The following is a 21,574-nucleotide window of genomic DNA, read 5'->3' on the forward strand; positions in this document are numbered from 1 at the left end:
TTAATGCTGTTCCGCAACTGCTCTTTGGCTCTTCTCCTGCACCTCTGTTTTGTAGCCCCTGAATTTCCGTGCTGGAATCTGCTTGATAAACATCTCATCAAGTTCCTCATACGACCTGCCGGCAACCTCAGGTTGGTAAAACCAGAGGTAAATGGTGGACAGCACAGAAAACCCGCCAAAGATGAAGGCCACCTTAGCACCGAGGTTGGCCTGGTCGGGGTTGAAAAGGAACGGGATAACGAAAGCCCACATGGTCTAGAGGATAGGTGTTAGTTCGCATGCTGAGGGAGGCCATTGTTGGCAGAGATCGACCTACAAAGAGACTGTTTTGCAAAGCCAATGCCATGGAGGCAGTCTTGGCACGGAGACGTGAGGTTGCCACCTCGGTCAAGATGGAGTACGCCGTGGCTCCGATGGTAACATTGTAGATGTAGCAATACACCAACAACAGTGCAACCGTTCCCTTGACGGCACCAGGTGTCGCAGCGACAGCAAGACCACCAGTTATCATGAGAAGGACAGTAAGGGTGCACATTCCCCAGAGAGTGAGGCCACGGCGACCAATTCGGTCAATGAGGAACCACGCGGTGACATTACCGAGCATGGACATGACCTGTTGCACAATGGCCAGCGTGAAACTTTCCTTGGTGCTATATCCAGCCAATTGCTGGTAGTAAGTAGAGTACGATGCCACGAAGAAAACGCCTGTATAATGTCAGTCCAAAGTGAAGGTTTGCTTCACACGAAGGACGTACCGCATAGAGCCTGGATGCTCAAGGGCGCGACAGAAATGATGGTGCGGCGAAGATTGGACTTGCGGAAGCACTCTGCAAAGCTGGCGCCCTCCGTCTCTTTGCGCACCTCAGCGAGCGTAAGGGTAATCACAGATATGCGCTTCTCAACCTGGACGGCATCATAGCCGAGACGGCTCAAAGACTTTGCAGCCTTTTGCATTTTGCCCTTGTTGACCAACCACCACGGCGACTCGGGCATAAAAAACAGCAAGAGGGCACCAACGCCGCTGATGCCGTATTGTGAGACGAAGATTGTGCGATAGGCCCAGCGGTCGGTGCGGGTTCCAGTCTCGTTGACGACCAGAGAAACGATGAATGGGCCAATGGTGAAGGCGATGGCTGCAGCGGCAGTCAAAATACCACGAAGGGCCAAGGGTGCAATCTCGCCAATGTATGTCATGCTGACGGTAATGAATGCGCCGATGGGAAATCCGGCAACAAACTTGCCCGCGAAGAAGATCTCGTTAGTGGTGCTGATCATTTCGAGGGTGATGCCGACAAAGATGAAGATGTAGCTGATGAAGTAGGTCCACTTGCGGCCGATGCGGTCAGCTACCCAGCCGGCGCCGAGAGATCCAACGACGGCACTGCGAGAGAGAATGATATCAGCTCATGATCGACAACTCCAGGAACATAGCACGTACGATGCCACAGGGGCTCCGCTATAAGCAGATTGCCACTTAGCAGGGAGAACATAGTTCCCGTTGAACTCGGATCCGAAATCTTTGCGAAACTGAGGTATTCCAAGGACGGTTCCACCCGCCTGGTTATCAAAGCTGGTGAGAATAAGGACGTAGATGGCATAGATACACCACGCAAACGCCCATGGTTGGTTCTTGATGGCCTGGAAAACAGTTTCCTCGTGATCTTCCGCAGTCGCCACGTGGCCAATCTCCTCTACGTGTTCGCCCTTGGCGCCCGCGATGTCGTCCTTATCAACGATGGACGTCGGGTGCGCCTCGAGGTGTTTGTCGTCCATGGTCGCTGTTGCTATCAACTCTGACCGAAGGAGGTATCGAAGGAATTGAAGAGTGTGGAACTTAAAGTTAGAAGAAAACCTGGGGAAAGCACCGACGATCCGGGGAATTTGAGGAGACCGCGACTGGGGAACTGGGGCAAAGTGTGACATAGCCGGGAATGTTCCCGGGTTCTTATTGTCCAGATGGTTTCGAGAGCTTTCCAAACGGAGGCAGTTGTAGGCACTTCTTCGGATCAACGTCGTCTCAATGATCGGCCGACAGTAGCCCATAATGCAAGCATCTTACCCCCTGGTGGCATTCCTCATCAGGTCCGAGGCCAGGCGTGATCTCTTCTAACGTATCCGTAGACCCCCTCCTCACCCAACCATTTGGTTAACTTTTGCGGGGGAGGGGCTGGTCAACGCCAATGTCAGATGCTGTTTGCATGGTGGCATTGCGTTTCACTGATGGTTTGGCCATGCTGCCGGCAACTGTTGACCAAGGGGCTTGTCAATAGCGTGGTACGGTAGTTGGCCACTTGAGTCAGTCTATGTCCCGAAGAATAACCCAAGGGCTTTGGTTGGTTGTGATCCAATGGCTGCTAACCTAAAGAGTGACAAAACGACTTAGCTATGAGATGAACTTGGACTTGGTGCCGATGCCAGTCATGCCAGTCGCGGTCAGTCTGGACTCTGGCCTGGCCCAAAGCCTTCAATGACCCGCCGTTTCGGTAGCCCAGTCTGGGGACCCCACAGACACGGCTTTGTCATGGCTCGTGCATGAAAAATGCAGACGAAGGATGCGGGGATCGAGCTGAGCACCATCAGACTCGTCGTTTGCCCTGAGTCTCTGGGTACTTCCGCGCTCATTGTAGGAGTTTAAAATGGAGAGACATTTTGTTCCATTAGACAATCGGCAATACCCGTTGTTCAAGATGGAGTCCGATATGGCCCCGTGTTTATGGAGCAGATTCGATCTTCTTCTTCTGCTTGACGCTTCGCAGTCTGGCATCTGCGCGAAGGAGCGTCTTCAAGTTCCAAGACCGTTTCTCGGTCTAACGAGCCCGCGCCAAGGAGTCAAAGAGTTTGCAAAACCTGATCTAATTACGGCACAAGACTCCTTCAACCCACCCGCAGCTCATCCGTAGTTCTGCCGTTGACGAACCCTCTCTTCCGTCCAGCTGACCTTGCCATTGGAGTTCCAGACGCTAGTCGATTCAGCTTCTCAGCAATCCTGACTCTTCCTCGGTATATCCCCGCACCGACCCCAGGAATCGGCTCCACGCCGACATCGCCATGGGTCTAAAAAGTCCCGATTGAGCAATCAGAAGCGTCAGCCACATTCCCCTCATCTGAGCTTCGGTGCTTTCGGTTGCCCTTCTCGGGTGGTTGTCACACCGAAGCGTTTATGGATCCTGTTTGAGATCGTGGCGTCTTCAAAAGCATGCCCAACGACCTGGACCTAAATCCATGCTCTGCTGGCAAACACAAACAAACACCCTTCAAGTTGTTTTCAGCCCCCAATCACGCACATTGTCCGTCGAGTACTGCAATAGTCTCTATTTGTCGACCCGAAGCCATCCATCCATCCGACAAATATGTCAGATGCTCCTGAGGACATGGTCGAGAGCGTGCTCCCAACGCGCTGGAACCGAGACTTTGAAAAGATCGCCAATGATCTGTGCCCACAGCTGCATCGATGGACACGCACACCTCAACGCGTCATCAAGTTCAACAAGGACGAAAGCCATTATTTCGGTGTTCGTGCCGTGCCCGCGGAATACACCATTGACAAATTACCATCCAAGACTTGGGGGAAAGGAGATGACTTCATTCTCGACTTTGGCATTCACATGGTGGGATATGTATCGATGAGACTAGAGTCCCGGGGGTCGCACATGGATGCCCCATGTAGATTGCGCCTCACATTCGGCGAATCTCCCCTGGACGTAACCCTTGGTATGGACAACGTCAAGACATGGATTAGCACCAGCTGGCTTCCAGACGAAATCATCAACATTGACATGTGCCCTGAGCTGGTCTCTCTATCCCGACGTTACTCCTTTCGCTTCCTAGGCATCGAGGTCATCGACACATCGCCCAAGTACAAGGTCACATTCTCGAACGTCGAGTGCCAATGTGTTAGCGCCATCAGCCAGGGCCACTCCTTGGAGGCTCTTCAGGTCAACGACCCTCTCCTTCGGCAAATCGATCACGTTAGCATATCAACACTGAGAGACTGCATGCAAACCGTCTTTGAGGATGGCCCTCGAAGAGATCGCCGGCTCTGGAGTGGAGATCTTCGGCTTCAAGCGCTTGCAAACTACAGCACCTTCCGGGACTTCAACCTCGTCAAGCGCTGCATCTTTCAGTTCGCTGCTGTTGTTCGCGAAGACGATTCTGTGCCAGCTTGCATCTTTGAGCAGCCTCAGCTCACGCCTTCGACAGACTACATTGTGGACTACGACGCGCTATTCGCCGCCATCACCTATGATTACGTGGTGGCATCAGGTGACAAAGCTGCTGGTCTCAGTCTCTGGCCCACCGTCCTCGGTTGCGTGAAGCGGGCACTCACACATCTTGACGCTACCACTCACCAGTTTGATGAGTCCAAGGGCGAAGGTTGGAAGTTCCTTGACTGGCAACCTGGACTGGAACACAGCGCAGGACTGCACGGGGTCCTCTTATATTGTCTGAAAGCAGCAAACTCCTTGGCATCGCTCCTTGGCAAGGAACCCCCCTTTGTGGATCTCGTGGCTCAAATGACCGAAGCCGCGAAGGTGTTCCTTTCTCCAGACAATATTTTTGTGTCTGGACCCAAGTCACAGGTTAGCTTCGCGTCGGCGTCTTGGCTCATCCTCGCAGAGGCCTTCCCCCAGGACGTCGCCCGCGCTGCTCTGCTCAAGACGCTTGCACACCCTGATGCTCTCAAGCCTCTTACCCCCTACCTATGGCATCATGTATGCGATGCTCTCGCTACTGTGGGCCTGTTCGAAAAATGTATTGAGATCATGACCAGCTACTGGGGTGGCATGGTCCGCGCTGGTGCTGATACCTTTTGGGAGTGCTACAATCCTGAAGACTCTCGGGCAAGTCCGTACGGTGATGCTCGAAACAATAGCTTCTGCCACGCTTGGAGTTGTACACCAACGTACCTACTGAGGGGGAAGCTGAGAGATTTTATCGACGTCAAGGAAACAAAATCAGTCACAATGGGCCACTTGGACGAAGTTTGGATCAAGTCACAGATTGGTAGTCAGTAAGATAATAGTTGGGCCATGATTGGAATAATTTGAAGTAATCACCACGAGGACCGAATCAAGTGACAGACGCCAGAGGAAATTGATCATCATTTCCCGAATGATATATGCAGTTTGGCTTTTCCAAGCAGGAATATACAGGAAAAATGAAAATTGGCTCTTTCTTGTCGAGCCAGGGCCTGTTTGCTTCATGTTCATGAACCTCTCGCGTTTAAGCTGCGCCAGCCAGGGCTTTGGCGGGCTTGGCCCCAGGGTAGAAGGTGGTGGGTAAGGGGGGGATGTCGATGGGCTTGGTGATGCCGAGTCCAGCGGTGATCTGGCCGGGCATGGTGGGAGCGGAATAGGCGGTGACGGTCTTGGTGGTAGCTATACTAGTGTAGGTCCCAGAGCCGCTGCGCATGCAGTGACCCTTGCCGAAAGCGTTGTTGCACTTGTCGACGATGGAGGAGCCAGACTCGGTCCAGATGTTAATGCCAGAAACGTCGATGTTCTCGCAAGGGGCGGCGGCGGCGCAGAGGGCGACGACGGGACCACGAGCGGCACCGTTGGTGGCAGTGCCCTTCCAGTTGGAGAAGGTCAGATTCTTGTACTCGACACCGTTGCCGGCAACCTTGCTCTGGCCGGCCCAAGCGGAGTCGATCTTGAGGGAGTAGGCGTTGCCGTGGCCGATAAAGTTCTCGAACTTGGAATTCTGAAAGACACCGTCACCACCGTTGTTCTTGATCATCAGCATCTGGTTGGAGCTCCATGTGTAGACATTGCGGTAGTAAATATCGGAGATGGCTTAGGCGCGACTCTTGTTAGCTTCTTCTCCGTCGTGATGTGAGTTTTTTTTTGTTTTTGTTTTTTTATAGTTTTTTTTATCGAAAAAAAAAAAAAAAAGCTGACGTACCAGTGTCAGCACCGAGGGAGCCAATGCCGCAGCCGCCGGACCAGTTGCAGAAGATGTTCTCAATGAGAATGTGGCTAGACTTGTTCTTGACGGTGACACTACGAATTGTCAAGGACTTGTTTCAATGGGATAAAAAATTGGACAAGTCGGGTGTGACATACCACTCGTCCTTGTTGGTGACAGCAACATCGTGAACGTGCACGTTCGTGGCAGCCATCAAGTCGAGGCCGTCAAGACCACCCCGGTTTCCACCACGAACGATCATGTTGTAGACCTCTCCATTAGTGACGGTGTCCATGACGAAGTGGAAGGCCGGGGAGTCGACCAGAGCGATGTCGTGAACGCTGAAGTCAGTGATTGAGACGAATCTCAGGAGACGGGGTCCGTAGACACCGGTGCCCTCTGCGTCGTTGTTAGCATGGTGTTGTGGCATCTACCCTGGTTCCAATTGAAAGACGTACGCTTGTGGAACTCATAGCCATAGCCCTGCATGGCACCCTTGGAGTTGCCGCTGTAGAACTCGACGTCGGTAGACTTCTGGACGATGATCATGTGGCCTCCAGCAGTCCCAGTGCGGTAGATGGTGCCCTCGAGATTGATCGAAACACCAGTTCCGCCGGAAAGCGTCTGCCAGGTGCCGAGGCCCCATTCACCCGCGGGGATGAGGATCTCGCCTCCAGTCTTGCAGGCGTTCCAAGCGGACTTGAGGGCCGCGCCGATGTCCCCGGTGGCACCGGTCTTGGCGCCGTAGCTGGTGATGTTACATGTCTTCTTGGCGGCCTTGGCAGCGGCCTTGGTAGTAGGTCCAACGGAGCCGGACAACTGGGCGTCGGCCAGTTCCAGGAGAAGAGCGCCCAGCGCAAGGAGTGAAAAGGAAGTGAACTTCATATTTGTGGATATTTGTGGATTTGAACGAGTGAATACCGACAGAACGTCGACAACTACAATAGCAAAAAAAAAAAAATGAGAGGCACCGGAAAAGGAAGGCGGAAATGAATAAGGGAACGAAAAGCTAGCATCTCTTTGAGAATGGGCCTTGTGGGTTGATAAAAGGAATCCTCCCTCCGATTCCCCTGACTTCCTCCACTACTGGGCCCAGCAGCGTTACCTCCGAGTCGCCATTTGCAGTGTCCAAGCCGCTCCCGCCAGACCCCACGATCCGTCCATTGTTTGTGGGAAATTGAACGGAACGGGTGCGGTGGAAAGTGGCTGGTTGACGAATCGAAAATTGACCCTCAGCACCGGGATTCTGGCGCCGTCTTAATTAAAAGAATAACACAACCAGGGGGGTTCAAGAGCGAGCTCGCTTCGCCCAAATGCCGTCCCGAATGGGTATTAGAGGTATGAAATAAAGTAGATGGTGGCGTTATCGGGGCCTGGATAGTGGCCACCAGACCATTTTCCTTAACCCCCGGTAGTTTGATCAGGGGTATTGCTTGTCAGACTGCTTTAGCCCAGCATCCCTACTCTGCAAAAACGCAAGATCAAATCTTCTCAACGAAACAGGCCTATCAGGGCCCTACCTGGAGGCGCAGGTGTGAACGTTGGTGAAACAAAAATAAACGGCACAGATTAGCCATCATGGTTGCGGTTCGTCCCATCATGGTCAAAGTATATCCCTTCTGTTTGGCACACTGGAAGTGTGTTATATATATGGATATGCAATACGGAGTAGTTGGCCCTTATGAGGGATAGGAGTAGGCGCAGAGATGATGCCCACGGCATGGGCCACACCCGCGTCTTCTGCCCATGATGTTAGAATTGTCTCAAATATCATCCCGCATTTTGGCCAGTCAAGATCCAGCCGGGGCTGACAACTGATAGTCTGGACGCGGCAGAAATTCCGTCCAGCGTCATGGCACAAGGCACAACCAGGAAACATCAAATCGGCACCCCACTGCCGGGTCCAAGTTCGAAACGGCCTGGGGAATGTCTCCCCAAGTCCGCATTTTGATTACGGGCGCCCGCAGCGGCCACATCAGATTCTGCGTGCCGTCGGAGAATTCCTTCGCTATCCTCATTTCCTTTCGGGCCTTAGCTCATCGCGATTCATTTCAGCCTTTTCAAGGCTCTAGAGATGAACCCACAGGTGATCGTTCGATAATCTAGACGAAGGTTTATCATCTTGAATACTAGTACGGATAAAACCCCCAATTATTGGCTACTGCCGGTACTTGACTATCCCAGGACTCAGGAGAGGCCACAAAATGCGGGGCCGAACCTCAACTTGTTAGTTCATCAATGATCACGGGTTTTAGCTTTGAGATACACGGCAGACACGGCTTAATCAGCGGTCTCGCTTCTTATCAACGCAGATAATGACAGCAGCACGACGTTGGCCTTCAGAAACAGCTTGAACAATGCGTCTCTTGTACCTTAGACCGGCTCGTACATGCATTGGCACTATGACGAAGCTGCCAAATGAGCACTCCGCCATGCCGAGATACATTTCTCTCTTCTTGTGTCCCTTTTCATCCATCTTCCACTAGGCCCTTACTTTGCACGGCCTCTCAAGATCCCGTGCGCCAAGAATCAGCTTACTGCTGCAGCGCAAATGGGCTGGATGTCAGCAAAGGGAATACGACCAACAATGAGGTCCAGAGTCCAGAGATCCAAATGAGACTATCTGTGAGACCCAGCCCTCTGGCGTCTGACAACTGCAACTGCGCCGCCGCCTCATGGCCCGGCTTTCGCCTTAACTCGAAGCATTCTGGCCACCAATCAGGCCGTGCACCTTAGCCCCAAGACGCACACCTATCAGGTTTATTTTACGGGGCTGACGGTGCCTCAGCGCCTACCTTGAGCTTCTGTAGCCTGCATCCCCAGCTCCTCCATTGGCTCGGGAAGGTCCCAGTCCCGGAACAATGAAGGATTGTACAGATGCATGAGATGCAGATGTCCCGTCCCATAGCCTATTTCACACTCTATTCCGTAGGGCAGCATGTCGTTAGCTTCGGGGATGCAGTGGGCGGTGCATGTGCGCCCTAGACCTCCAATGTGCTTCTTGTTTTACACCAAGTCTGGCTTCAGGTGAATTGCACATCTTGGTCGCGGCGATGGCTGGCGTGGCGTGTAGTTGCAGCCTCTTTGCAGGATGCCTCTGAAAAATATGGCTGGCTGTAGGATAGGCTAGTGATGAAAATAGTTTCCGAGTCTACGATCCGTATCGCGAAGTCGAAGTTCGATGTGTATAAATCCAACTCGAGTCCTCCAATATGGTCTCTACTTACTTTCCTCTCATCATCATCAAACACTTCAAACAGCTCATCTACAGCTCACAAGTTTCCTTTTTTCTCTTTTTTCCTTTTCTCATTTCCTTATTTCCTTTGTCGGTTTCTCTTTCCTTGGGACAATCGCTCAACACTCAAATCTTCACTTCATCACTTTCACAGACGCCGACTTCTGCTTAATCTCAGCTCCATTCCAACACTCCAAGCAACAATGCATTCTTCCATCATCTTCACCTTCGTCGCCGCCGTTGCAACTCTTGCCACGGCAAGCCCTTCCCTCGACTCCAAGCGCGACGATACAATCTGCGCTCCTGGGACTGGGTTCTTTCAGTCCTGCGCCAACGGCTTCCGTGGATGTTGCAAGGAGGACGCCTGCACCACTGGCTACTGCCCTTCTGCCTCTGTGAAGCGTCAAGATCCTACAGTCTGCGCACCTGGTACTGGTTTCTTCCAGTCTTGCTCAAATGGTTTCCGCGGCTGCTGCAAGTCTGATGCTTGCACTCTCGGCTACTGCCCCGACCTCGCCGTCGCCTCGGAGAAGCGCGCCGTCGACCCCACAGTCTGCGCCCCCGGCACCGGCTTCTTCCAGTCTTGTGCCAACGGTTTCCGCGGCTGCTGCAAGCAGGACGCCTGCACTATTGGCTACTGCCCGGATGTCAAGACCTTTGAGACCGTGACCAAGACCGCTCCTCAGACAACTGCCACCCCTACACCCGCGACCACATCCAACACCAACGCTGATCCGACCGTCTGCGCTCCTGGCACTGGTTTCTTCCAGTCGTGCTCCAACGGCTTCCGCGGGTGCTGCAAGTCTGATGCTTGTACCATCGGCTACTGCCCTTCCAACTAAGGGATCTGGTGTTCATAGGAATAGACGGGCCGGCTGGGGTTTGCGAGCATACTGGGATAGAAGATGGTATAGATAGCATTGCATGGTGGAGTTTTGTCATAGCATCAAGGGGTCTGCTCTTTTCTGATTTCATCACAACAGTGCTTTCGGTTGATTAAGTACCTTTAAAGATAATACATCCACGTTCCTTTACAATTCTCTTCCGCTTATTGATGGTACAATTATCACGGTTTGAACACGCCACCGTTGATGGATGATAATATTTAGTTGATGTATGATAGTATCTAGTTGAGTTGAATGAAGCAAAAGTGTTGCTTGTAGGCTTTCACTACCTTAGGTAGGAAGTCAAAAAGTTGTCGAATCTGGCTAGGCATGTATTGAAGAGGAAAGGGGCGAGCGTTACTGATAGGCTAATACAAGGTAGGGTAAAATACGTGTAATTGCTAATGGAAACGCGAGGCTATGCTTACAGGCCTCAAAAGGAAGTGAAGTAATTTGTGAAGAAAAAAAGCTAGAAAGACTTCCCCTTTTGCGAGTCAACCCTGGCCCAGTACTGGGCCACAATTTCACACCAGCCTCCCCTCCCACCTTACTCAAGTCCCCTGAACCGCCGGTTGAACTCCTCCACAGCAACAGCCACCATCTTGTACAAAAAAGCACGACCGCTTTCGTCGCCAACAGGGAGGAAGGGGCCATTTGTGCCTCCTCTCAGGGTTAGGCTCAGACCAGTCCGCTCTTTGGCGATGGTCTGGACATCCTTCAAAGGCACATCCCATTCTGATGTCAGACGCCGGCTGCGAATAAGCAGGATCCGAGCGTACGTGACCATGACAACCATATCCTCGCGTGGCAATTCGAGATGAGCAATGTAGTTCTCGTTGAAGTACTTGCCATTATCAACCTGCTTCAACCAGGATTGGCCAAGGGCTTCCCGAGCATTGTACGGTCGCACGATACCATCAGAAGGTACGAACCGAGCGGGACGGACACGATCGAGCTCTGAACCGTCAAAAACGGTGGTCGTGTTGCGGATGCCTTCCGAAACATTTGAAGCCATGTCTAGAACGCCGATGGCGGGTTTGGTCGCAAATCCGACAACTCCTTTGCCGATTCCCTTGAAGAATCCAACAGCTCCCTCCTGCTCAGCACCCTCCAACGGTTTGCGGACAAGTCCTCCCACACCAGACGCAGCGCTTGTGAAGAAAGAGTTGGCGCCGGTGGTGACACCGTACAGAGCATGCTTGGGCCGGTTGCGCGCGCGCGTGATCCGACGGCGATCTTGGAATTGCTTATCGAGAGTCGCAGCTGCAAGGCCCTTTGACAAACTACCAGTGAACTTGGAGAAAGAGTCACTGAAGCCATAGACAGACTTTTTGACAAGTGACGCAGCTCCCTTCGCAACTCCAATACCAAAGTCCTCGGGCTTGTCTGAAAGAATCAGGCCTTGGTAAGGTTCGTAGAACACATCTGTGAGACCGGAGCTGATATTGTTGAACAGACCGACGGGGTTGCCAAGGAAGTCGGCAGATCCGAGGATTTTGTGAACCTGATAGAGCACCTCTTGACTGTAGTGACTCGTGATGTTTTGCGTCAGGGCTGCCACGGACACGCGAACGTTGTCTAGCATGAGAGCATTGAGGCGAATCGGCGCATCGTTGATGTTTCCGATGGCCATCGTCATGACATTGAGGAAGAACATGAGAGGGTTTCGGGACGACGTCTTGTCCTCTGCGTTGACTCTTTCTGTACGCATGAAAGAGAGATCGAGCTGCATGGGCTGGATGTTGAGCAACTCGAAGTAGATGTCCTGGCCAGATTGCTGCCGCTGCGGCTCCGGGATGTCCAGCTCCTCGTCGCAGAGCTTGCCTTCCTCGTTGGTGTCCGACCAAGCGGCTCCAGGGATATTTGAGAAGTCCAAGACAGCATAAACAAAGTCCTCGTCAAGCTCAATGGTCATCTGCTGCATCAAAAGCGTAGCGTATTTGATGTACAGGACGCCGTAAGAGTCGTCCTTTACGCGAGTGACCATGGCGTGGAGTGACGGATGTGCGTCGACCTCCTGGGCTCTCTTCGGGACAACGCTGGGGTACAAAATCATTGGGAACAGACCACCGTACAGCTGGTTGTCGATTTGAATCCACTTGACAGACAAACTGATGGTCTGGTGCAGAGGAGAGTCATGGTAGCGTAGAGAAACATCTCTGAAAGTGACGTAGGCAAGTTCCTTGAGTTGAGAGTTGATGAGTGATATTCCAATGCCCGAAAGCTTTAGCTGCGCGCGGAAGGTTGCAGTCGTCTCTTGGTCTTTGACTTCGAAGCCATCAGTGCTCGTGCGAGATCCAGACTTCGACTTCTGTCTGTACAGACTCTTGGATTGTCGGAAGTTGGACAGGATCATGGTTTGGGTAGGCCCATCAGCGGCAACGTTGATGTCGATGATCTTCTGTTGTCCGGATGTTGTCGCAAATTTCATCGGAATTTGATTGCCAATTTCCGCAAGCTTCACATGTCGCTCTTTGCCATGCGCATTGATAATGATCTCACGGAACTTGGCAGCCGGGAAATCCCATGCGTACGGCATGATGCTCCTAGGCGGCAGTCTATACTTGATAGGCCTCCAGCCAGATCTGTCTTCGACTCCATCGTCATCTAGGCTGGGATTGGCCTGGTAGAATGTGAACTCTGTATCACTCTCGTTCCGCATCTGATAGGGCCAATTCTTGGTCTCCAAGCTGAGGTGCAGGAAAATTGTCGCACCCTCCATCAAAATCTCAACGCGGATTAGACGTTGACGTTGGCCTGCTTTGGCGATCTTGACGTGAGTTGTTCCGATATCTGATATATTGAAAGGAGAGGTCCATTGATTGTTCATTCCCGGGTGACACAAAGAAATTTGCTTGATGGCGGTCTTCTGCATGAAGTGAAGTGGCTCATGAGCGCCGGGCTTCAATGTCATGAATCCAGAAGAGCTGGACTCTCGAACATTGATTTCCTCTCCAAGCTTGTTTTCCAGAACGAATCGCGGCGCGAGGGTAACGACCTTGGTCATCTTGTATTTGCCTTCTCCAGCCTCCGTGGTGATGCCAATGTGCACCTCAGTGTTCCTGGATGGCGAGGGCAGCACCACCTCGGTTGTGCTTCCGATGGCGTCGAAACTCTGCGGCTTGCTCCATTCCGAATCAGCGATTTGCAGCAAAGCTCGGTTTCTATGATCGTCATTGCCGTAAGAGAACATAAACGGAGTAGCCCTAGGGCGGCTGTTGCCAGATCTGGAGGATAGGGTCGACTGTCCAGCTGCGGGTCGTGCGCCTTGCAGGAAGCCTTTGGCTCTGATCTGTAGGTCAAGCCCAGTCTTATTCAGGATAATGTAAGGACTGTAAACCGTGACTCGGAAAGCTCCACCGCTGTCGGGTATCTTGTGATAATGAAGCTTCAAGTTGAGCTGCAAGCCTTCTTCGTCCTTGCAAAGCAGTCTGTCTTCCTTCTTGAAGTCGTCCGAAGCCCCGGAGTTGATGATAGCAAAGTCGCTGGGTTTGAAGACAGTGTCTTGCATATCGACGCTGAGGAGGAGCAAGTGAGATAGCTCTACAACGTGCACCGGGCTGAGTCCACCTTTGCGAAGGAAGTTTGCCCAGTCCTTTTTGGTGTTTTTGTCGTAGATGCGATACTTGAAATCGTAAGGTAGCAAGTTCTCAAGGATGACCGGAGGCGACAGCTTGATACGCATGTAAGGGTAATTTCTGAGAGAGCGGTCAGTTGAAGTCCATGACAATATGGTAGGAGACTTACTTGGTCAATGGGTTCGACCTGTCAAACGTGGCATTGAGCTGGAAATAGAAAGGGTCCCCGTTCTCCCCCTTGCAGACCATCGTCCGTGTTGGCCGCTTGAGGAGATCTCTCCACCACAAAGTCTCAGAAGACCATGCGTAGCCAAATCCAGAGTCGGGCCGCACCAGCAGAGATTTGAGGAACACGGCTCCTACCGGAGCCGGTCGGCTCTCGCCAGGAGCAATCTTCTCAATCTTGAGCAGATGACCCTCTTGGGCGTCGTAGACACCAAGTTCAACTGGGATCTGGGTGAGGTTGTCGACCACAAGAGGCGATCGAAGAGTGACATATTTGACGTTATCCTTGCCCAAGGTGACCTCGACAAGCAATCGGTGCAGGATATTGTCAGTCTTGGGCTTCAAACCGTAAATGGCCTCGCCCTCGCGGTTCAACCTGACGTTCTTGACCGGGTCAAAGCCACTGCCCTCCAAATGAATGCCGACACTACCTGTACTACTCTCGGTCGAAAGGTTCTCTCGCATCTTCTCCCAAGGCTCGAAGCTCCAAGGTACTTCTTGCCCATCTTCAAGACGGGCGGTCATGTTATCATCTGTCGTCATACTCTTCGACTGTACTACTACGTCAAATCCAGTGTAGTTCCGAATCCGGTAAGGGGCGTCAACACCACGCGGCTTGCCGAGAACATCCTCGTCCCTACTGAGGAAAGCGAAGGATTTCGATGCCAAAGCAATGGTAGCTGTCGTGATTGTGACATCGAAGATCTTGTTGGAAGCAACGTCAATAGACAAAAGACCTGATTGCTGCTCTTTCGCAATACCAAAGCCAACCTTCCAGGGTTCTAGCAGAGGTTCCCATGCTGACTTTGAGAAATTGTACACGTTCGTATAGATGTCAATTGCAGTTTCAGCCTTGAGGTCCGAAGACCAGTCTTCGGCCGTGGCGGTGAAGTTCTTGATACCCAGGTCCAGGATGGGAAGTTCGTGGACGTCGCCAATAAGGACAACACGGATGCCCTCAATGGTTGCCGAAAGTTCCTCGTGTCGCTTAGGCTGATTTTGAATGGCTGTGCTGTGAGAATCATCTTGGGCTTGCTTGGCTTGAGATGCTGCTACCAATGCGGTCTTGGACATGATAGTCTTGTTCGCAATCGTAGACGGGCCCTTGCCACTGGCTGTCCGCTGTTTCAGACCTGCTTGACGCAGCTTTCTCGCCTTCTCGTCAGCGGCCGACGCAGTTTTTCTCTCCTTCTGGTCCTTTTGCTGTTGATCTGAAAGCTCAGTAGCCTTGCTTGCGATCTGCAGAGCGAGCAAAATATCTCTCAGGGACAGCCGCAGAATCAATGGTTCGATGTCAGCATGAATGCTTGTGACATTGGGCTTCGAGCTGTCCATTGAAATCTGAACTGAAAAGTCGTCAATGAGTCGCAGACGGGAGTCTTCGAATCGATCCATCCGGCAGAGGAACATGCCGATTTCGGAGACCTGGAAGGTCAGAGCATGCTGTTGGGATAGCAAAACTTGCTTGGTACCCAGAACAATGGCTTCAGAACTTGCACTGAGGGGGTTGGCGATCAAGATGACCTGTGCGTCCACGATGTTTACCCTATACGCAATGCTCAAAGTGCTCTTTGGCTTCTCCTCGGCATCTCCCTGAGGCTCTTCCTGACCCTCTGTGCCACTCGTCTGGGACTTGGCCTTGTTGGACCAAGTGACTTGCATCGAGTCAGCATCGTCATCAGGTGTCTCAAATAGCGACTCTTCGTCTACAGGGGAAGGCTCCTCCGGTTGCAGGCCGACCATGACGAAGTTCTGAATGGCGAAGAGGTAATCAAGGGCAAAAATGATGCGTGGGCTATCAACGGTGACAATCGCAATTAGGCTTCTGTCTTGGCCACCAGACATTGTGATGCTGGCCATCAGCTGCTGAACCTCCTTGTTCGAAGAAGTCATGATGCGTCTGAACTTGTTCGTTTCACGAGGACGGCTGTCGTAAATCGTGAATGAATGGATCAGGAATTCGCCCTCGAGCGAACCGTCGTTGAGCATTCGTGTCTTGAGCTTGGTGACGTCCAACGAGAAGCGGGACAGGCTGGCATCTTCAAGCGTGCCCACCGGCTTGTCATCCGGGGCAAGTAGCAGTTCCATGCCAATAGTGTTGACCTGGAAGACGAGGTCGAGCTTGGTCCATGCCTGGTCCTTAGGCGATAGCTCGGGGCCGAGATCAACCTGCTTCTCCTCTTCGTTCGCTCCTTTGTCGAGAGGTATCGACCTTGCTCTTTGAAGCGTGTCTTTGTCTACTTCGCGCTCAGCTTCCTGATCTTGCTCTTCTGAATCAGCAGCAAACGCAGCTGGGACAGCCTTTGAAATCTCCATCAAGAACCTGAGCTGGTACTGAGTGAGCTTCAAGTTGAAATCAGACATGCTTCCTTCAATTTCGAGTTCGGGTCGCTTCGTGCCGTCCTGGTGCTCAGCGTACGTGACATTGAAGCCCAAGTCGACCTTGTCAATCAACTCCAGCTCCTCGGAAAGGTCGCCGGGATAGTTGAAGTCAGATGTCAGACGAATATTGCGGATGCCCGCAGAGATCTTGGTGGCGATCTGAGAGTTCTCCGAGTCGTCCAAGGGTGCGAACTTGTTCTGGGCGTAGATCTCTCCCAAGTAGGCGGTAATGACATCCCGTTTGGGCTGGCCATGATTGACGACCCGAGGGAAGACGACTATCGGGGTCTTGACGACAACGTCGTACTTGAACTTGCTCGTACTTTGCTGGATTTGATTGGCTTGAGACGCTGCTGCTTGGCGTGCAGCGTTGTAAATGGCTTGCATCTTGCCAAACTTGACCAGGAACTGAATGATCTTTCTGAAGGGCTCCTCGAGGAAGTTAAGCTTGACGGAACCAGCCCTGAGATAGACTGACGAATCATATCCCGGATATGTTTTCTTGTTGGTAGCATCGAAAGTCTCGTAGCGGAAGTCAGCGAGTTCATCGCCTTGGATAGAGATGAGTTGCCGTAAATTGGATTCCTCAGAAACACCTTGGTTGATGTCGTCAACCAGGTTGAGATTGCCCAACTTTGCATTGACTCGCATCGTCTTCCCAAGCAAGAAGACTCCAACATCGGCATGATTGAACGATAGGGTTGCCAAGCGGATCCCATCGTTATTCAGGATGAGCCGGATACTCTTCAGATCGACTTTGACTCGAATGGAGCCTGCGTTCGCGGGTCCATCCTCTGGAGGAGATTCAACGGCTATTTCGACACCTTCGTCGTCGTCTTCCGAGTCTGATATAGCTTTTTGTTCATGCGGTGGCGCTGCCTCGTTGTTATTTCCAGTGAAGGTGGCCAGAATGAAGTCAAGTAGGGTAAGAAGGGTCTTCCTGGTCACAATGAGGTTGATAGTTGATATTGCTGCGGTAACATTCGTCTCCACACCTTCATAGACCGGCATGAACTCTGGTGACAGTCGATTAACCTTGGTGAACTTGACACTGACAAGGCTACGATTCTGCTCCCGATCTTCCATGTCTCCGGATGAAACAATTGATTTGAACTCCGCCGGGGGATTGTCAACGAAGTCGTCCATGGTGACGGAGCCTAGTGAGACTTCTGCAGACATGTCGTAAGGACGTAAATAAAAGAGGAGGTCAAAGTTCTCAGCAACCAGTTCGACGAGAAGCTGATCAGGCTTCTTCTTGTCAGGGTCGCTCCGGTATAGAGAACCCTTGAGGGTGTCGACCTTAAACTTGAGCTCGAAAGAACGCTGCTGGAGCTTAAGCTGTTCTTTATTGCTCCTACCACCATCGTCGGCATCCTCAAATTCGTCTTGATCGTCGTCGTCTTCGTCAATGACAATGGCAGTTTGTTGCTGCATGAAGGGGAATTGGGAGGACTTCCGGCGGCTGTTGGTATCCTTGCGAGACCGCGATCGGTTGGAGGTGGTGCTCAAGCCGCGCGGGCGAGTCGTCACCGCCTGACCCTGAGCATCCTTGATTTGCGTCTGTTGCTGCTCTTGATTGCCGAACTTGGGAATGGCAACATCGATGATCCGCATCAAATTCTTGTACTTGGAATCTGATACGGTGGCGTGCAGCATGGGCAGGTGGCCAGAGACCTTCAGTTTGGTCAAGTTTGGCGCCTTGGGCAGAATCGATGTCTCGACCACAAAATCAACATTGATCTCTTCCACCACGTGTAAGTGTTGTGTGTCGTCCTTGTTCGAAATTTGAGCCTTCGTCGCCTCGATCGAGGGACCTATCAGCACCTGCGTGGAGGAGAGCTTCACCAAGAATTTGTCGTACATGACAGACTCCAAGCGCTTGAAGTCCTCGTCCGTGTAAGATTGGCGCTGCTTCGACTGAATCTGCTTCATGGTATCCTGATCCACCAGCTCGCTGTTAACGCTGATATGACCGGCATCTAGAATTAAACAAGTAGATTCTTTGACATTGATGCTGACCGGCACGATGATCAGCGGGGCCTGCAGGTCGAGCTGAGCGTTGATGGTTTTGTGTTCCTCAAGAGCAAACTCCAAACCAGCCCGCGTCTGTTCTCGGAAGGTTTCTACAGTGGCACCGGCTGTCTCCATCAGTGCCGTTATGGACTCCATGTGCCGTTCTGGTGGTCTGAAGAAGTCCGCTACACCAACAATGAAGTTTGGATTCCAGACAATCTCGAGTGGTTTGAGGGACCCACTGAGTGCAATGTCTCCTTCGCGATCGATGGGATTCTGTTCGACCTCGAAGCGGAAGAAGGGTTCATCGTCATTGTTTTCCAGCTCTTCGATAGTTAGACGTTGGTGGTCGCGGTTCTCAGGGGCATCCTTAACTCTGACAATCTCGGGGAAGAGGGAGTCTGGCGTGGTTCCATCATTGACACGGAGCCCACCCAGGCTGAGATCAGCCAGGAAGGAATCGGGACGCTGCAAGACCTTGGCTTTGAAAACGTCAAAATGCAGACTCAGGAGGTCACTCCGCTTGCCGTTGTGGCTCTTCTTCAGCGTGAAGCTTCCTGTGCTCAGCCACGCCTCGACTTGCATTTTGATGGAGTCTCGAGGAACGTCGACCGACTCTGCCAATGCAGTCTTCTCATCAAATTCAATAGCATCGTAGAGCTCTTTGCGCTGCTCCTCGGTGATTTGCGTGTTCTCATCATCCTCGACATGGTGCTCCTGCTGCTTCTGGCCACTGCCCCAGGCCCATGCTAGCCAACCTTGTTGCTCCTGCTTAGGGGGCTGGTTCTTCAGAGCAGCAGCATTCTCCTTCTTAAGCTGGTTCCGTGCCAGAGATCGCCAGAACCGCAGATCCTCGTAGTCAAGCTTGATCTCGAGCTTGTTGATGTCCTCGTTCTCCTGAGCACTGAGCTGTTGCTGTTGCTTGCGCTTCTTGAACAGTTCGGTGTAGCGCTTGCGGTCATCCCGTCGTTCTTTGAAGTATTCCCATGACCATCTACGGTTCTTCTCGTGGATCTTGCTGAGCACTGAGTCACCGGCGAACTTGAGCCATGCTCTCGGGTCTTCTTTGGGTGTGACTCCTTTGGGCTGAAATTTCTTGTATTCTTGGTGGCGGATGAAGTAGTGGAAAAGGTCAACCATCATCAGGCCATCACGGTACTGGTCGTCATCGATGACGAGTCCAATCTCCTCAAAGAGCAAACTGGCCTTGGCCTTGGGAACATGGACCTCTCCAGTCTTGTCGAGGACAATCTTTGCCTTTCCGTTGACGGGTCGCAAGATGAATTGGTGGTTGAGCCCTGTATCCTCGGTTGAACCTATCAAAGTCTTGAACTTGTCAACCATCTCGTCATGCGGCATCGGAGGTTTCCCGCCCGTGTCGACCTCTCGGCCAGGGCCCAGCAGCTCTGTATCTGTGTTCCAGTAGACGGCAAGGGCGCCAAGTGTTGCGAGCTTGTGGGTGCTCTTAGTCGAGTCTTGGACAAAGGTCGGCTTCCACTGGCCGTCAGTGCTGATGGCGCTGAACTCCTCGAGAGTTACGCCGAGTGCAAAGGGGTGACCAGGAGCCGAAATGGAGTCCTCGTATCTGATGTGGATATTCTTGATTGTGACTTGCAAGTTGTCGACAATCTTGGTGACCAGACTCTGTGTAAACGTCTGGCTCTTTTTCTGCTCTTCCTGGCTCAGGCCCTCTTGAGACCTCTCCTTGAGAAGCTCGGCGGAATCCAGTTTCTCCATCTTGATTCTTTGCTTCCTACGCTCTTCCTCTTGCTCGTCATAAGCGGCCTCTTCGCGGGGGGAGGCTAGCAGGAAGACATCCTCGATGAAGACCTTGACGGGAGCGCCACGCAAGTTGGACCATGGAATGATAAGTGTCAGCTCGCCGAGATGGCCTTCCATGACATTGATGGGAAGCTTCAGCTGATCGAGGGCTTCCCTCCGAAGCTCGAGGTTCCGTAGCTTGACATCACCAGACCAGATTCCAACCTTGAGCTGTGCAGGGTCGAAATTCTTGACGTACATGCCCAGAAACCTATTGAGCAGGCCGGCGACAAGTCCCTCCAACATCTTGTGCGTATGCGGCGCCGTTACCCTGGCGAGGGAGGCTCACGTTGGTGTTCTATCGTGTATCGGTGGTGCGAAGCATGGGAAGGGAGAGACTCGGGAAGTCGGAGAGCTCGATCACAACGGGCGCGGCTCAAATCAGTAGCGAGAGGGTTTCTGCCGTCATCAGAGTTGGGCGCGCAGTGCAGGATGATATCGGGTATGGGGTCGTGATGATGTTTCGTCTCTTTTCGTAATTTTCTTTTGTCGTCAAAAAAAAGGCTGGCGATGGGTATTTTTGGGTATCGAGGGGTGGATTTCGTTTTCTGGGATGGCGTGCCGCCGGCCGTCTCTCCGGGACGTGGTTGGTGACTAGGTCTGGGTAGGGAAAGAAGGTGCCGCGTCGCAGACTTGTCCAAAGTCAATCTTTGCCAGCTCGAGTTTGACAGATTGCACACTCGTCGAGGTGTCGATGTTGTGCTGGTGCTGGGGGTGGCGTTGGCAGGGTTGGTTTGGTCACAATGTTGGGGTCTGGACTGAGGGTGGAACAGTTTGACTGGGCGGATTTGTGCATGATGACGCTGCCTGATGGTTGAAGTGCTTCCTTCCCCCGCACCAGTGCCAAAAACAGGCCAACAGCTCGGCCCAGACTGTGGCTGCTGAACGTCGTGGTGGGCCCGTTGAGCCACGGTAGGGTGGGTCTACTGACTGCATCATATCTACAATATGAGGTAGCCCAACAAGGTACAGCAGGCACGTACTCTGATCTTGGATCATCAAAACATGGAGGACAGACAAGTGTCAACCGTCCTTTCTTCTAGAGGGCAGACTCTTTGAGACGCATCAGTATGAATCACAGTATCTATGCCTTTTCAGCATCTTCAAATCTCTATTATCAAGTTCCTTCAAGACATGATCATTGAACAGGGAGAAAGAGCTCCCACGTGCCTCCCTCAACTCAGCATCGCATCGGCACAAACGGGAGAGAAGCTTGGGCCACTCTCCCCTAGCGCCACCCCACCCAGCTGCTGGTTCGTCCAATGCGGAGCCTCTGGCCCGGGCGTGGACATGGGCGAGGTCTCCACATTACGTCACCAACCGGCAGCTAGAGCTCTGCCAACCTCGATGGCCTGGCTGCGATCTGATGGCCACGGAAATGTGAGGCCAGCCGTGTATCCGTTTTCTGTGCCTTGATATTCTAGTCCTGGGACCGGCCTTACATCAACTTGAGGCAATCGGGATTTTCAATTGGATCTCTTTGGCGACACCAAAAGGGGGCTCCAAGCCACTGTACTCAACTTCTGCTT

General features: G+C 52.4%; 5 protein-coding genes across 5 annotated transcripts; 2 read left to right on the top strand and 3 right to left on the bottom strand.

Annotated features, from left to right (window-relative positions):
• CORC01_09717 (MFS hexose transporter) lies at positions 1-1,773 on the bottom strand (the record flags this gene model as incomplete). The annotated part of the gene is made up of 4 exons (XM_022621346.1): positions 1-255; positions 317-705; positions 756-1,381; positions 1,439-1,773. 4 exons carry the CDS (start codon positions 1,771-1,773, stop codon positions 1-3), a joined length of 1,605 nt encoding a protein of 534 aa, XP_022472085.1.
• Positions 1,774-3,350: 1,577 nt separating this feature from the next.
• CORC01_09718 (alpha-L-rhamnosidase) lies at positions 3,351-5,015 on the top strand (the record flags this gene model as incomplete). The annotated part of the gene is made up of 1 exon (XM_022621347.1): positions 3,351-5,015. One exon carries the CDS (start codon positions 3,351-3,353, stop codon positions 5,013-5,015), a length of 1,665 nt encoding a protein of 554 aa, XP_022472086.1.
• Positions 5,016-5,223: 208 nt separating this feature from the next.
• On the bottom strand, positions 5,224-6,792 carry CORC01_09719 (rhamnogalacturonase A precursor; the record flags this gene model as incomplete). The annotated part of the gene is made up of 4 exons (XM_022621348.1): positions 5,224-5,795; positions 5,905-6,002; positions 6,066-6,306; positions 6,366-6,792. The coding sequence occupies 4 exons, from the start codon at positions 6,790-6,792 to the stop codon at positions 5,224-5,226; spliced, it is 1,338 nt and encodes a 445-aa protein (XP_022472087.1).
• A 2,553-nt stretch (positions 6,793-9,345) lies between these two features.
• CORC01_09720 (uncharacterized protein) lies at positions 9,346-9,984 on the top strand (the record flags this gene model as incomplete). Its single annotated transcript, XM_022621349.1, has 1 exon — positions 9,346-9,984. The coding sequence occupies one exon, from the start codon at positions 9,346-9,348 to the stop codon at positions 9,982-9,984; it is 639 nt and encodes a 212-aa protein (XP_022472088.1).
• Positions 9,985-10,573: 589 nt separating this feature from the next.
• Positions 10,574-20,291, bottom strand: CORC01_09721 (uncharacterized protein; the record flags this gene model as incomplete). The annotated part of the gene is made up of 2 exons (XM_022621350.1): positions 10,574-13,724; positions 13,774-20,291. The coding sequence occupies 2 exons, from the start codon at positions 20,289-20,291 to the stop codon at positions 10,574-10,576; spliced, it is 9,669 nt and encodes a 3,222-aa protein (XP_022472089.1).
• Positions 20,292-21,574: the final 1,283 nt, after the last annotated feature.

Source organism: Colletotrichum orchidophilum (genome assembly GCF_001831195.1).
Source record: "Colletotrichum orchidophilum strain IMI 309357 chromosome Unknown Scaffold_90.1, whole genome shotgun sequence".
Lineage (NCBI taxonomy): Eukaryota > Fungi > Ascomycota > Sordariomycetes > Glomerellales > Glomerellaceae > Colletotrichum > Colletotrichum orchidophilum.